Raw genomic sequence first — 15,313 nt, forward strand, 5'->3', positions numbered from 1 at the left:
TGTCAGGCTGAATGTGTCGCAGCAGAACAAATGAAATGTTGAGAAACAAACTGAGCAGCAGGATATGAGCGGGTCAGCGGGTCGTCCTTGTACCTCATCAGGAACCTGAAACACAAGAGAAGAAGATTGAGACAGGTCCAGAAGAACAGGTCTGTGTGTGAGGACGTCGGACAAAGGCGATGAACTGGACGGTTCTTGCTCAGTGAGGATAAGAAACCTCCACACTGATCTCAGACCAGCTGAGCTGAACTCATCTCAGACTCGTCACAGACTGGACTTGAGGTTTGAGATCAGTTTTAGAGTCTCTGATGTGAAGAACATCTGAGAACTGGCCCAACTGTCTTGAACACAGACGACACCAGCTCTTTGGATCGATGTCCACAGCAGAGTGAACAAACATCCGACGACTCACCTCGTAGATGGCGAATCCCACCGTGTGCATGTCCTCTCCCATCTTCCTCATGCGTCTGCGGTTCTTCTGGATCAGGCCGACCACAAAGCTGCAGCCGGCCTCTCCGTCATCCGGGTCATCATCCTCCTCATCCAGCCGGATCACAAACTGAGGGTTGGTCCAGAACGTGTCTGTGGTTTGAAAACAAAAGATCAGAAGAGAGACTCCTCCAGCCGACAGCCTGTAGAAACCTGTTCTGGCAGTACCAGCTGTCGGGCCTGATACGGGTCTGACAGGATTACTCACTGGGATAGTTCCTGCAGCCTCCGGCGGTGGATCCTCTCCTCCAGCTGCCATCGAACTTGGACAGAGCCCACTTGGTGACGGAGTCATCGCTCAGGGCGTCCGGCGTCAGGTTACAGATCTCCAATCGGGAGTAATGTCGCAGGAAGTCAGAGAAAGACATCCTAGAAGACAAAGCCGAGTGTTACACTTCACACAGAACACCTGAGGGTGGAGGTCAGGTGGAGTTAAAGGAGGTGAAGTCTTACCAGAATTCTCCGTCCTCCGAGCGATGACTCAGGCGCTCTCTGTCCTCATCGCTGATGTTACGCCACTGCTGCGAACTATGGAGGAAACATCTGTCAGTCAGGAGGAGCAGGAGGAGCAGGAGGAGCAGGAGGAGGAGGAGGAGGAGGAAGAGAGACAGCAGGAAGATGAGGAGGAGTATCTCTGCTACACCCATCTGCTTCACCACCCTCTGGATCTGTGGTTTGTGTCTCTGCTGCTCCTCTTCCTCCTCCTCCTCCTCCACAGGAGGGAGGAGCCTCACAGTCTGAACACCTAGACTAAGAGAGGAGGAGCTGACAGGTGGAGCAGCTACAACACCTGTGGGGTCACCTACTCATCACTCCAGGCTCCGGTCCACTCCACCTGACCCCAGGGGTTCCTGATCCGGATCAGCTTCTCTATGTTGCCACGGTATTCCACCTGCAGCCAATCACACGCAGAGCAGAACAATGATCGACACCTGTTGTCATCAGACAGCTGAAGCCCCGCCCCTCAGGTCAGCAGTGATAGGTGCTTCCATAGACACATATACACAGACGCCTTGAAGTTGCTGCCATCTTGGATGTGGCAGCTCCGCCCCGTGAACTGATACAAGTGAATTGGTGCTTCATAAACATGCTGCAGTGAGCCACTCCCACTGCTAACACTCTGGTGATATGTGCACGGACTACAGGGGGCGTGTCCTCTCACCTGGGCTGTACCTGTCACAGAGTAGGCGTGGCCTTTCACCAGCTTCTGTCGGGTGACTGCCTCCGAGTCGGCTGAGCTGGTGATCTGCGACAGAACCACAAAATAACACGTTCAGAACCAGAATCATCTGATTCTCTTATATGCACATGAGCCCACACAGGAAGTGTGTGTGTGGTTCCTCTAGGCGCTCAGCTCACATCTATGGAGCAGCCCATCAGTGAGCCGCGGCTCTGAGCCTTCTGGATGATGTGGAACAGCTGAGGACTGGGTCGACTCAGCTCGTGGACCTCAGCGATTCCTCCGGTGAAATCCTCGAAGCCCTCGGTGGTGGATCCTCCGGACAGAGCCTCGTAGCATCCGTTCAACCTGCGATGACATCACAATGATGTCACCTGAGGACCTGATGACTACAACCACTTCGCCACCATCAGCATCACAAGTCGTAAACATCAACAGACTGAGACATGACCCGGTTCACTGTGTGAGCCTCTTGGTCCAATAACACCTGGAGTGTCAGCCTCTTACTTGGCGTAGGCTTTCTCCAGCAGAGCGCTCCAGAACTCCCTCCCCTCAGCCGAGTGGACGAACAGCAGCTCTCCATCTTTGGCCGGCAGACGGTCATCAATCACCACGTCCACCCACTCACCGAACTGCCAGAACTACAGACAGACAGACAGACAGACAGAGAGACCGTTAGACAGAGAGAGAGCGAGACAGACAGACAGACAGACAGACAGATCTCTACTTGGTACCTGGAAGTGGAAGATGCCAGCGTACTCTCCGTCCCTGAAGCTCTGTCCATGTGGGACAACTCGAGCCAGAACCTCCTCATTCAGAGTCAGAGAGGCGATGGCAGCAAGCAGCCAGCAGTCACCTGCATGGACAGAGAGGGAAACAGTTAGCTTAGCATCAACATTGGAAGGAGAGGGAAACAGCTAGCTTAGCATCAACATTGGAAGAAGAGGGAAACGGTTAGCTTAGCTTAGCATCAAGAGTGAATCAGGAACATTTGAAGCCTCGCTGCTATGTTCACTTTGTGAAGTCAGCACAGACAGGATGGAGTCACATGACCTACTGAGCTCTTCCTCATCATCATCATCTTCATGTTTAATAAACAAATGTAAACAGTGACATCATCCCTCCTTGTCATCCTCTCCAGCTGTGGTCCGGTTGTGGTCCGATGAGGACCGGTAACCCTGATCCACATTCACACTGTCCAACAGTTCAGATGAATCTCAAGCTCAGAGTACTGATTTTAACATGCAGCACTGAATGCATCATCTGTCAGGCTGCTCCGCCTTAATGCTGGAGGATGTTGTGGGTGTGGAGCCTGCAGATACACACAACACTACACAACACAACACTACACCATCATATATGTTTGTATTCACAGTTAATGATCCTGTTCAGGTTCTGGAGTCACACAGCTCTGACTGGTCTCAGTGTCTCCTCCCTTCCTGTGTGAAATAACTGGACCTGTCTGAACTCGTGCTCGTGCTCATGAGGTTCTTTGAGGCAGAGCTCTGTGCGACTGTTTTCAGTTACAGGAACTGGTTCTTCCAGTCCGACAGGCTGCACACACAATAACACTGATCTGGGGCTGGAGGACACGCAGAGTTTCAAGACTTCCTGCTACTATACTTCAGCCATGCTGCATTCACTGTCAGCACCGCTGCTACAGCCCAACAGTTCAGATGAGTTTCAGTTCAGTTTACTGAACAGAAACATGTTGATCCACAACGACAGACTGATTCTGTTCAACACGCCTCATGTTAGTGGTGTGTGTGATCAAACGGGTCAATCCAACAGTTCAGCTGGTGGTTCGTGGGCCACACCCAGCCCTGAAGCGAGCTCCAAGTAGCCCAGCACTGTTTAGCAGTTTGACTCCGCCTCCATTGGCGAGTGTTGGTGTCTTAAAGTGACGTGGCCAATGTGTAGTCGGTTCTGTACGGTGTTGAAGATCCAACAGTGACAATCTGCAGACTTTGTGGACAAACTGAGAGTGAAAGTTTTGACTCAGCTGTGTGGTTCTGGCCCAACATGGCCTCAGCGGCCTGTCCTGTGAAAACAGATACATGGTGTCGGTGTTGTTCTCACCCAGAGCCCCCTGACAGATGTCGGTTCTGGACGCTCCAGAGATGATGAACTCAGGGTCAGAGGTCATCTCCTGCACAGAAAACAGGAAACACATGCTGCAGGTTATCGTCAGTGTGAATGAAGCGAGTTTGGACCCAGGCAGGACAACCAGAACCGACTCACGGGAACTGGTCCTCCAGAGAGCTGTAGGACGTGGTTGTTGGACCAAAGCGCTCTGGAGGACCGGTTCCTGTGATGCTGTCAGACTGTTAGGAGAACAACCTCAGCTTGTCAGAGACTAAAACACTGTTAGTGGACCTGAATGTGACGTCACAGAGGGTCAAACTGCAGCTGAGGACATCGACTGGACCGGTTCTGAAACCTTTGGTGAGTTAGAATCATTAACACAGCAGAACATGTGAACATGAGCCTGGGTTAAAAACAGCAGAATCCCCTTTAAAGTGACAGAAGATGCTGAACAGAGAGAACAGGAAGGACCACATGATTCCAAGATGGCTGCCCCTCACTTCCTGTTGTGTTTAGTGTTTTGTTTACACAAACTGTGGACTAGCCCTTTATCAGGTGAAGGGGTGTTCTCAAGCTGTGATTGGCCAGCTGAGTGAAGGTTTAATATGACAACATGATGATGTCATCACACAAAGTCAGCCTGTCAACAGCTGGAGCCAGAAGAACCGGTTCGTGTGTGTGTGTGTGTGTGTGTGTGTGTGTGTGTGTTTTTGTGTGTTTGTGTGTGTGTGTGTGTGTGTGTGTGTGTGTGTGTGTGTTTGTGTGTGAGGCTGAGTCACATGAGCACACCTGGGCGTCCAGCAGGTTTCATGAATCTGAATATGTTTTGAATATATTACGAACAGTTCCTGTTTGGTCCGTTTGGTTCTGGTTCTGGTAAAATAGACGCTCACTCTGAACCTGAGATGTGACTCATCTCCAGATTAAAATTAAAAACCTGTCATGACTACACTTGTGCTGCGAGTCCATACCCTCTGATAACATCACTCATCAGGCTCCACCCCATTTAACCACAGCTCCCAGTGCTGAGGACATCAGAGAGCTGTCCTGTCATCTGTAATCTGTCATCTGTAATCTGTCATCTGTCATCTGTAATCTGTGACCTGCAGCAACATGTTCCTGTGAGGGCTCTTCTGAGCTCATCTGAGCTCATCTGATTGATCTGATAAACTTGTTTCAGGCTGAGCAGGTGCGGCTGTTTATACTACAGGAACCCACACACACCTTTAACCAAACTCCATATACAAAGTCAGATTTGTAATCCTTACTCAGTTACTTATGTATCCTGAGAGGGAGGAGTTAAAAATCATAACAGCTTTAGTGACGCCGTCAGATCGTCTTCACTTCGGCATACTTATTTCTCCATGTGACTAGTTAAGACAGATTATTGATGAGAGGAAAGTTTAGATCCTTACTGCGGCGCAAAAATCACTTTTTCTTAAATCAGGTGTGGTGTGGTGTTACTTCTGCATCATCAGCTAATCAGTTGAGCGAGTCGAATAAACAGTCATCAATAATCCAATCCTGATGACTAGACTGATGACGTCAGTGAAGTGAACTAATAAAAAGTTGAGCTCAGACTTAAATTGTACTTTTTTAAAAATGAAGTCTGGTTTGTGTTGGTGAGTCTGAACCAAACTCCATGAGGATAATGAAGGTTTTTAATCTCACTGACCGTCGGTCTCTGCCAGGACACCCCCCGGACCTTGTAGGAGTTCGGGCCCAGTTCGTTGAAGCCCAGTGAGGAGGGCAGCGCCGGGAACGACTCGTCCTGGAACAGACGGCCGGACTCGAAGCAGCGCTGTCGCAGAGCCTCGTAGTCCTGGTTCAGGTACTTCACCGCCTGACTGTTGGTGCCGATGCCCTGGTTCTTCTCCCGGCGGTGCTGCACGGCGGCCGCGATGCCCGACATGCTGATTGTTCTGGAGCCTGGAGGGTCTGGAGGTTCTGGGAAATCCTGGAAAGTCTGGAAAGTTTTGAAGGCTGGAGAGTGTTGAGGCTGCAGGTGAGTGATGCCAGGCAGGGCGCGGCGCCCTGCTGGGATTAAAGACTCAGTCAGACAGGTACGACTTCCGGTAGGTACCTTCATAATAAAAGTTTTGTAGTCAGCATGCAACTATAAACGTAATAAACAGCTGTTTGTGATCGACAGCAGTTCGTAGATATTTAACACTATCACCTTCTGTCCCACACTTCCGTCTGTCAGGCTGAACGAACAGAAACAGAGACACTCAGCAACACGCACGTGCTTTTATTGTGAAGGCTGTATAGCGGACTTCCGGTCTCGTTGTGCGAAACCTGTCAACATGAAGCAGGAAGGGAGTTTCCTGTTGGCTCAAGACTAAACTCACAGAACGTTTCATTCGTTAGACCTGGTACACTACCTGCCTGTCTGTCTGCATGTGTGTGATGGTGAAAGTAATCAGATACTTCCCTGCAGTAACAGTACTCCTGTCCTCTGTGATGTCATCACCTGATGGTGACATCATCAGTGGTGTACAGCATCTGTGGGCATTTTAATATTCATCTGATTCATTTAAGTCACCACAAACCACCTGAGGACTTCATCAATACAATGAAGAGCGACCGCAGCTCCCTGTGACACACTGACAACAAGGCAACAACTGATCAATGACATCAGTGACCACATACCAACAGGAACTACAAGACAGACCAGCAGAGCCTTTACATTACAGCATGGATGTGCGTTGTTTCCGGTCCTGTTTGTGATCAGTACAGAACCACTACAGAACCACTGGTTCAATATGAAAGCTCAAAATGTCTTTATGCAGAGAATGTGTGCTTTACTCAACAGAACCCTCAGAATTTAATGTGAACACAGATAAAAATGTGTAGGAGGAGTTTATAAATGGAAGTGGCTTCAGATGGCCCAGAGAACTGATCAAGGATCCGTGTGAGGGCAGTCTGTCCCGGGATGAAGAGGAGTTCAGGTTTACTCAGGCTGAGTTTGAGGTGATGAGCAGCTGTCCAAGCAGAGATGATGCAGACATTCAGAAGTGAGCGTCACTACGTGGCTGTTGGAGGAGGATGAGGGGAAAGAGAGGAACAGCTGGTGTCGTCAGCAGAACAGTGTTCAGAGAATCCATGTGATGTGACTGCAGAGCCTGGTGATCTAGTGTATAGTGAAAAAAGATCCGGTCCTGATACTGAGCCTTGAGGGACACCAGTTTCCAGGAACACAAGGAGCTGTTGCATGTGACTTGAAGGAGAGAAAAGAACCAGGAGAATACTTTCCAGGGGCTGGAGGCAGAGGAGTTCATCCTTGACAGGTAGAAGGCAGATTTGGCTGCTGATACCATCCAGATGAAGTTAGTGTTAAAGGTGAGTGATGACACACGTCCTGCTTATTAAAGGTGAGTGATGACATATGTCCTGTTTATTAAAGGTGAGTGATGACACTCTTCCTGTTTATTAAAGGTGAGTGATGACACTCTTCCTGTTTATTAAAGGTGAGTGATGATGCACTTCCTGTTTATTAAAGGTGGGTGACAACACACTTCTTGTTTATTAAAGGTGAATGATGACACACGTCCTGCTTATTAAAGGTGGATGACAACACATTTCTTGTTTATTAAAGGTGAGTGATGATGTACTTCCTGTTTATTAAAGGTGATGACAGACTTCCTTTTTATATTCAAGGTGAATGATGACTCACTTCCTGTTTATTAAAGGTGAATGATGACTCACTTCCTGTTTATTAAAGGTGAGTGATGACTCACTTCCTGTTTATTAAAGGTGAGTGATGACTCACTTCCTGTTTATTAAAGGTGAGTGATGACACACTTCCTGTTTATTAAAGGTGAGTGATGACTCACTTCCTGTTTATTAAAGGTGATGACAGCCTTCCTGTTTATTCAAGGTGAATGATGACTCACTTCCTGTTTATTAAAGGTGAATGATGACTCACTTCCTGTTTATTAAAGGTGAGTGATGACACACTTCCTGTTTATTAAAGGTGAGTGATGACTCACTTACTGTTTATTAAAGGTGAGTGATGACTCACTTACTGTTTATTAAAGGTGGGTGTAGACACATTTCCTGTTACTGATGGTGATTTTATTTAAACTACATTTTCATTCAAATCAACAGGAACAAATAACAGAAAACTCCCAGCATGCACTTGGAGCAGGCAGTTGTCAGTTGATGGCGAGGCAAAGCCACTGCAGGAAGAGAAGAAAAGTTCAGTGATGATGTCAGGGGACCAGTAAGAGTCCACTGCTGGTCTGTATACTGGGATTACTGGCCCAGCACCAGTCAGACCAGTTTACCTGCTGCAGGTCCAGTTGAATCTTCCCCTGGTTCTTCTTGTCCAGAGTTCTGAACATTTCTGTTGGAGAAAAGATTGAAAACTGTACTTAAACAAAACAGTGTCATCGTTGTGCTGCTAACACTGAGATGAAGATGAAGAGGAGGAGGAGGAAAAGAAGAAAGAGGATGAGGAAGAGACGTCGTGCATCAGGTCACACTCAGCCGTCTGAGCTCTTCTGGTGTCAAAGTGTCCACATGAAGGTCTGGGATACTGGGTGGTGCTGATGGAGCGTCTCTGGACCCGTGTCGGGTCTGTGTTCTGTTCTGAGATGTTGATGTTAATTTCTGAATGTTTGAGACTCACTGAAGAGCAGCTCCAGACGGATCAGACAGCTGACGAAACAGTCAAAGTCGATGGCAAAACTGGAGTCAGCGTACCGACCCACGATCTCCTGGATCACGGCGCTGTTCAGCTGGAACCCTGATCTCACACACACACACACACACACACACACACACACACACACACACACACACACACACACACACACACACACACAAACAAACAAACACACACACTTACACACAGTATCACTGAGGATCCAGCAGGTGGAAGTTAAGATGTTCTCACACTCAGAACCATCTGTGAGATCTCCAGAACTATCTTTTTTGTTTTTATCTCTTCAACTTTGAGATTTATCCACACTGCATTATCTTTACAGAACCATGAAACATCTTCAGAACCTAAGATCCTGAGGCCCGGGCCAAGCCGAGCAACCAACAATCAGTGAGACTCAAAAATCTACTTTCTAACATGGTGGATCTATAAAGAACCCACAGAACTCCCCTCAATGTCTCCTCCTAATGAGGGCTAGATCAGCAATGTGATTCTGACCTGCTTCAGCCAGCGCTGCTCTCATCTCGTGACTGCTCATCGAACCAGAACCATCTGAGTCATGACTCTTAAAGACCTCCTACAGAACCACAGAACCACAGAAGAAGAAGGAGACACAGAAGAACTTTCACTCAGCATCACAAAACTCTGGACCCACATCTGACAGTGTGAGACTGTGATTAGACCTGGACATATGCGGTACCTGGACAGAACTCAAGAACCTTGTACAAGTTCAGTACTCGAGTAAATGTATTTAGTTACATTCCACTGAGTGGTTACTATTGTGACCAGGTGCTCTGAAGTTCCTCACCAGGTATTTCTGGATCTTTGTCCACAGATGGTGAAACTCCAGCAGACCCAGTTTACTGCTGCCGTCCAGCTGGAGACCAGTTAAAGGTCAGAGGTCACAGTTATTGATCCACAGAGTGATGGGTCAGAGGTCACAGTTATTGAGTATTGATCAGTGTGTTCTGGTGTGAAGGATACATCCAGCAGGCTGATGATGCTGCGGCAGGTCTGCAGACTGAAACCATCACTTTTCACATCAGACCCTTCAAACACACGACACACAGGTGAGTTTAGGTGTGACACACACACACACACACACACACACTCACACACAAACACACACACAGGGTTGTGTGTTCTTACTCTGAGAGATGACTTTGTCCAGAACGTGTTGGAGCTCAAAGGCAGAGATCTCACAGTCCTGTTGGACAGAGAGGTCGGACTGTGACGACCCGTCAGCTGATTAGGAGGTTTAACAAGAGAAGAAATAAAACCGGCCTTACGTTTCCAGACACCTGAGCGAAGAGACGCTTGAAGTGAGGATCCACGTCATTGTGCCTGACGTCCGGCTGGAAGGAGATTCACACATACTGAGAGATGTTTGAAGTCGAGTCTGAACGATGAAGAATCACAAAGAGTCACAAACCTCCTGGATGTCAGCGTCCAGGTCCTCCTCCATCGGACTGAAACACAGAACCAACCGGACTTCTTACAGAGTGTGTATGTGTGTGTGAGAGAGTGTGTGTGTGTGTGAGAGAGAGTGTGTGTGTGTGAGTGTGTGTGTGTGTGTGTGTGTGTCTCTGACCTGGTGTGCGCCTGCTTCTCGGTGAACACCCTCAGGATGAAGCTTCCTTTGCGATGCGGTTGGAAGGTGGACGGGATGATGGCGTACTCTCCTGGCGGCAGCTTGAAGCGCTCACACACCTCCCTCAGGTTGATAAAGTTCTGACTGCGAGCCACCGCCGCCCTTCTCAGCAGGACATCCGGGCCCAGGTGGACCTTACTGCGTCCTTTATACTGACCACAGAAGAAGAAGTGAGCGTGTGGCTCAGGCAGTGTGAACACTGTAACTGGACTGAACTGAAAGTAATCAAGTTCTCGGAACTAAATGTACTTAAAGTATGAAGTGAAAGTATAAATCATGCATCCTGTCACTGTTGTTTTCAGAGCTGCACTTTATACTAAATCTAAGTAACTGCAACTATCAGAGAACATGTCAACTGTACTGAAGTACAGTACTTGTGTAAATGTACTCAGTTACATCGACTGTGATGGTACTTTTACTTCTTCTGATATTCAGGTTTGTGTGAGTGCTGAAGATGAACCGACCTCATCAGGAACCTGTGAGAGAAACACACACACACACACACACACACACACAAACATAAAAACACACAGTTTTTCTTCTCAGTACTTGTGTACGTGTGTACTTGTACCTCAGTGAGATTTTAAATTACACATCCTGCAGTACTTTTCATAGAGGTACTTGTTTGTGTGTGTTTGTGTGTATTTGTACCTGGTAGATGGCAAATCCGATGGTGTTCAGGTCTCGTCCAAAGCGTCTTTCTCTTCGAGCATCTTTCTGCATCAGACCAATCAGGACGGTGCAGCCGTCTTCGCCGTCGTGCGGCTCGTCGTCAACGTTCTCGAGGCGGATGAAGAACTGAGGGTTGGAGCAGAACGTGGCTGCAGAGAGACACGAGGTCAGAGTGTGTTTATCTACAGAGACGCTGTCAGCAGCACTCTCAGAGCAACGTTAACGTTAGCTAGCGTAGCAACATTAAAGCAACATTCAAATCTTCACACTGTAGCTGCTGGTTGGTCAAGCTGTTTCCATAGCAGCCAATAATACATGGTCAGAATTTATTGATCTGCTGCTGTTGACAGTCAGACATGAAGAAACATCTCAGCATCAACACAGCAGAGCCTCAGCCAATCGGATCAGCAGCTGCTCTAGCTGTGCCACTGCTGATGCTAACGCTAGTGCTTTACTGAAGTTTTCTCACTGCAGAGGCACATAGATGACAGCTGTTACCATGGTAACTGGTGGTCTCAGCTGACACCTCAAAATATCCAGAGGACGAAAGTGTAAAACACAGGTGATACAAACGAGACTGAAAGTGAGAAACTTTCGCTTTCGCTGAAGCTAATCGAAGTGTCTGGAGCAGGACTGACGGTGGTTCTGTACCCGGGTAGTTCCTGCAGCCTCCGGCCGTGGAGCCAACCCTCCACACTCCTTCAAACTCGCCGTAGTTCCAGCGACTGAACTTGTCACTGCTCAGCGTGTCGGGTGTCAGGTTACAAATGTCAAGGCGGGAAAACTGACGCAGGAAGTCGGTGTAGGACATCCTGCAGAGAGAAGACAAAGACCCTAACAGAAACATGTTAACAGTGACAAAACCCTGATAACTGGCTGCTGTCAGACTCTCTGAGGAGGTCAGTAAACGCACCAGAACTCTCCATCATCAGCAACGTGATCCAGCTTCTTCTTCTCCTCCGGCTCCACCCCGTCCCACTCCCTCGAACTGACACAGAAACACAAATATCACAGGGTCCCTGAACGCCTCATCCAGGACACACACACACACACACACACACACACACACACACACACACACACACACACACACACACACACACACAGGTCAGTATGAGGACCCAGACTCACTTGTCGCTCCAGGCTCCGGTCCATTCCACCTGACCCCAGGGGTTCCTGATCCTCAGCAGCTCCACAGGAGAACCAAAGTGATGAACCTGCAGAACCAAATTTAATTAACATTCAGGACAGGAACCAGTCCACCTGCTGGTGCGGACCAGGAGGGAACCAGTCCACCTGCTGGTGCGGACCAGGAGGGAACCAGTCCACCTGCTGGTGCGGACCAGGAGGGAACCAGTCCACCTGCTGGTGTGGACCAGAAGGGAACCAGTCTTCAACTGTTCCTCCTCCTGATGCAATAAAAGACAAAGCGGAGGGTCCAGTCATTTCCCAGAATGCCTCACCTGCCGTGCTGCTGTGATGGAGTAGGCGTGGCCTTTAACCAGCTTCTGACTAGTGACAGCCTCCGTCTCATATGAGCTGGAGATCTGAGGAACATCGTGTCAGAGAAACAGGAGAAGCTAACAGTGTTAGCATTGTAGCAGTGTTAGCATTGTAGCAGTGTTAGCATTGTAGTATTGTAGGAGTGTTAGCATTGTAGCAGTGTTAGCATTGTGAGCTTTCTGATGTAAAGCTGCAGCTGATTAAACAAACTGAGGTAACGAACTTGTTGATCTTCATGAATTCATTTTGTGTTCTCAGTGACACTATGATGTCAGCAGCACCTCAGCCAATCATAAGCAGGGATTATGAATCATGTGAGTGTTTGAGAGTTTACGTCGATGGAGCAGCCGAGCAGCGAGCCAAGCTTCAGCGCCTTCCTCATGATGTTAAACAGGAAGGGCGGAGCTTCCTTCAGGTCGTAGCTCTCTGAGATTCCTCCGGTGAAATCCTCAAATCCCTCGATACTGGACCCTCCAATCAGAACCTCGTACGAGCTGTTCACCCTGCAGGAGACAGAGGACAGAGAATGGTACTGACAGATAATGTGAACTCTTCTAACAGCTGTGATCAGAGATGGACGGATCCATTTTAAGACATAACCTTTAATGTCTTCGGATCCGTCCTCTCTCACCTCCCAGCGATGTGTTCTGTACGTTTCACTGAGCTGTGACATCAGAACCAACCCACGGTGACAAGCCAAAGTGTCCATTGGTCACAATAAAATAAAGTCTTCAAACTTTAAAATGTAATTAAAGTAAAAAGGGACATTTCAACAATATGATTCCTTCAAAATAAAAGCTGAGCTGAAGAGACTTTAATGACCCAGCCTGATGTTTACTGTTCAGCTGGACAAAGAGCTGAGTCAGCAGTTCTGTTTGTTTAACAGGCAGGTCCACCCTGAGTACACACACACACACACACACACACACACACACACACACCCTGCCCTGTCAGACGTTGACTCACCTCCTCAGACTTTATTTGTACCTGTAACACTGACACAGGAGCTTTCACTCATATCTCATGGTCATCATCAGCCATGCTAACAGCTCTGTAAGGCTGGACTGTGCGCTAAATGCTAACATGCTGATGTACAGCAGGTACAATGTTAATTATATTAACACGCTAACATGAGCTAGAGGCTGATGTGACCTGATGGTGGCGCTACATGGATAGTTCCTGCGGTTCATCCTGGGGGAACATGAGCGTGGCTCTTACTTGGCGTAGGCTTTCTCCAGCAGGGCGCTCCAGAACTCTCTGCCCTCCGCCGAGTGGACGAACAGCAGCTTTCCGTCTCTGGTGGGCAGCCGGTCGTCCACGACCACGTCCACCCACTCCCCGTACTGCCACAGCTGCAGGTATACACAGACAAACATGATGTCACTTCCTGTGGAAGCTCCACCCACTCCTGTCCTGGCTGTGTGTTTAGTTGGAGCTACATCTGAAAACCTGGCGATGGGAGCAGGTGTTTATGGACGAGAGCCGCTGATGAGTCATCAGAGCAGAAAGCTGAAATTTCATCTGTGATGGAGCGGATCAGCTGATCTGTGTCTCTGAGCTGTTTCAGCCTGTGTAGGAAACATCAGCTGCTCATCTATTGTTCTCAGCAGCCACACATGATGGAAACTATTCGACCCGCCTCCACAGGAAGTGATGTCATCAGCAGCAGCTGTGTCTGGATTTGTGTTCCTCTGAGGGAGAGAAGAACTTGTCCCTGTGACAAGTTCTGGACATGTTGTACAGCTGGAAACATCACAGACTGTCTGGTTCATCACACCCAGAACATCACTGGAACCATCTACAGAACATCACTGGAACCATCTACAGAACATCGCTGGAACCATCTACAGAACATCGCTGCTATTATCTACAGAACATCGCTGCTATTATCTACAGAACATCACTGCTATTATCTACAGAACATCACTGCTACCATCTACAGTGAAGTGAGGAATCTTGCACAGAGTCCAGAGACACAGTTACTTAGTTAGTTAGTTAGTTTCACTTACCTGGAAGTGAAAGATGCCGGCATACTGCGAGCTGAAGCTCTGACCCGGAGGAACCACTCTGTTCAGGATGGCCGGGTCCAAAGTCAGAGAGGCGATGGCAGCCAGCAGCCAGCAGTCACCTGACACACACACACACACACACACACACACACACACACACACACCTGGTCACATGATCACACCTGTCAGACGTCACACAGCTCTGTGTGTGTGTGTGTGTGTGTGTGTGTGTGTGTGTGTGTGTGTCTCACCCAGCTCTCCCTGACAGATGTCTGTTCTCTTCGCTCCATCAACAATGAAGCGAGGATCAGAACACAGCTCCTGATTGGACGAGACAGCAGGTGATTAGTGATGGTCATCATCATCATCACCGTCATCTTCATCATAGTAATGATAACTAGAACTGCCCCCCCCCACGCGACTTGGACCCTGCGCACCGCAGTCATTGCTGTCATGGGAAGTGCAAAAGGCTGAATGTGTGCTGATCTGGATTTGTTGTGCTAAATCACGCCCACATTGAGCAGTCATGACCACCTTCAAGATACGGCGTCAGTATTGGCCCTACATCATACTGACCAAATTTCGTAAAAATCGGTGAAGCCGTTCAAGAGGTATAAACTTCCCATCTTTTTTGCGCCCCCTAGTGGCCACAATTCGCCAAATTCGGCTCATCCCTTCCCAGTGTCATGGCAACCAAGGATCTAAAATTTGGTGTTAATAGCATTTAGTTAGATATCAAGATATCAAACAGTTTACATTTTTATAGCTAGCTACAGGACTTTGTTCGTTAATAATTTGCGCATTTTTTGACCAAGCAAAATTCTTTTGATAACTTTAGATCAGGTCCAGCTGAAGAGTGTACGAGCCAAGTTTTCATGCAGATCGGACAAAATCCCAAGGAGGAGTTCGAAAAAGTAGGTTTTCCATTTTTTGCGATTTAGCGAAAAAACTTTCTAGGCGGAAGTGGGCGTGGACAATTGCAATTCTCTGATTTGTCTCCAGAACAAAATTCAGACTTCATCACATTTTCATTTTATTTCCAGTAACAGGAAGTGAAG

At 48.2% G+C, this 15,313-nt stretch overlaps 2 protein-coding genes and 1 long non-coding RNA gene across 9 annotated transcripts in view; 1 reads left to right on the forward strand and 2 right to left on the reverse strand.

Moving 5' to 3' along the window:
- The window catches only part of capn2l (calpain 2, (m/II) large subunit, like), an 11,826-nt gene extending 6,023 nt beyond the window's left edge, over window positions 1–5,803 (reverse strand). For 3 of the 5 annotated variants that reach the window (XR_005075133.1, XM_037098509.1, XM_037098527.1), the window contains exons 1-11: window positions 5,430–5,803; window positions 3,749–3,818; window positions 2,404–2,525; window positions 2,177–2,310; window positions 1,849–2,017; window positions 1,652–1,735; window positions 1,296–1,381; window positions 943–1,032; window positions 698–858; window positions 413–582; window positions 94–105 (exon numbers count right to left, since the gene is read on the reverse strand). Coding sequence is in view for 4 of the 5 variants with exons in the window: in XM_037098509.1 (XP_036954404.1) it covers window positions 94–105; window positions 413–582; window positions 698–858; window positions 943–1,032; window positions 1,296–1,381; window positions 1,652–1,735; window positions 1,849–2,017; window positions 2,177–2,310; window positions 2,404–2,525; window positions 3,749–3,818; window positions 5,430–5,666 (1,335 nt within the window). In the remaining variant the exon portion in view is untranslated. The remainder of the gene's footprint in view (window positions 1–93; window positions 106–412; window positions 583–697; window positions 859–942; window positions 1,033–1,295; window positions 1,382–1,651; window positions 1,736–1,848; window positions 2,018–2,176; window positions 2,311–2,403; window positions 2,526–3,748; window positions 3,819–5,429) is intronic. The other 2 variants (XM_037098518.1, XM_037098538.1) reach the window with 1 other exon arrangement.
- Window positions 5,804–7,746: 1,943 nt separating this feature from the next.
- capn8 (calpain 8) overlaps window positions 7,747–15,313 on the reverse strand; it is a 9,350-nt gene continuing 1,783 nt past the window's right edge. The window contains exons 2-21 of one of the 2 annotated variants that reach the window (XM_037098561.1): window positions 14,507–14,576; window positions 14,256–14,374; window positions 13,465–13,598; window positions 12,581–12,749; window positions 12,207–12,290; window positions 11,875–11,960; window positions 11,657–11,731; window positions 11,395–11,555; window positions 10,723–10,892; window positions 10,536–10,547; window positions 10,012–10,223; window positions 9,853–9,889; window positions 9,710–9,775; window positions 9,570–9,627; window positions 9,405–9,469; window positions 9,229–9,297; window positions 8,919–8,997; window positions 8,388–8,504; window positions 8,044–8,102; window positions 7,747–7,935 (exon numbers count right to left, since the gene is read on the reverse strand). In XM_037098561.1, the coding sequence (XP_036954456.1) occupies window positions 7,912–7,935; window positions 8,044–8,102; window positions 8,388–8,504; window positions 8,919–8,997; window positions 9,229–9,297; window positions 9,405–9,469; window positions 9,570–9,627; window positions 9,710–9,775; window positions 9,853–9,889; window positions 10,012–10,223; window positions 10,536–10,547; window positions 10,723–10,892; window positions 11,395–11,555; window positions 11,657–11,731; window positions 11,875–11,960; window positions 12,207–12,290; window positions 12,581–12,749; window positions 13,465–13,598; window positions 14,256–14,374; window positions 14,507–14,576 (1,866 nt within the window). In that variant the 3' untranslated portion in view covers window positions 7,747–7,911. Of the gene's footprint in view, window positions 7,936–8,043; window positions 8,103–8,387; window positions 8,505–8,918; window positions 8,998–9,228; window positions 9,298–9,404; window positions 9,470–9,569; window positions 9,628–9,709; window positions 9,776–9,852; window positions 9,890–10,011; window positions 10,224–10,535; window positions 10,548–10,722; window positions 10,893–11,394; window positions 11,556–11,656; window positions 11,732–11,874; window positions 11,961–12,206; window positions 12,291–12,580; window positions 12,750–13,464; window positions 13,599–13,695; window positions 13,797–14,255; window positions 14,375–14,506; window positions 14,577–15,313 lie in introns of those variants that run through there. The other variant, XM_037098570.1, reaches the window with a different exon arrangement.
- Window positions 10,788–15,313, forward strand: part of LOC119019785 — a 5,169-nt gene continuing 643 nt past the window's right edge. The window contains exons 1-3 of one of the 2 annotated variants that reach the window (XR_005075153.1): window positions 10,788–10,909; window positions 15,094–15,169; window positions 15,299–15,313. The exon at window positions 15,299–15,313 is cut by the window's right edge and continues 643 nt beyond it. This is a non-coding gene — a long non-coding RNA (uncharacterized LOC119019785). Of the gene's footprint in view, window positions 10,910–14,476; window positions 14,597–15,093; window positions 15,170–15,298 lie in introns of those variants that run through there. The other variant, XR_005075152.1, reaches the window with a different exon arrangement.

The sequence above is a fragment of the Acanthopagrus latus genome, chromosome 1 (genome assembly GCF_904848185.1).
Source record: "Acanthopagrus latus isolate v.2019 chromosome 1, fAcaLat1.1, whole genome shotgun sequence".
NCBI lineage: Eukaryota > Metazoa > Chordata > Actinopteri > Spariformes > Sparidae > Acanthopagrus > Acanthopagrus latus.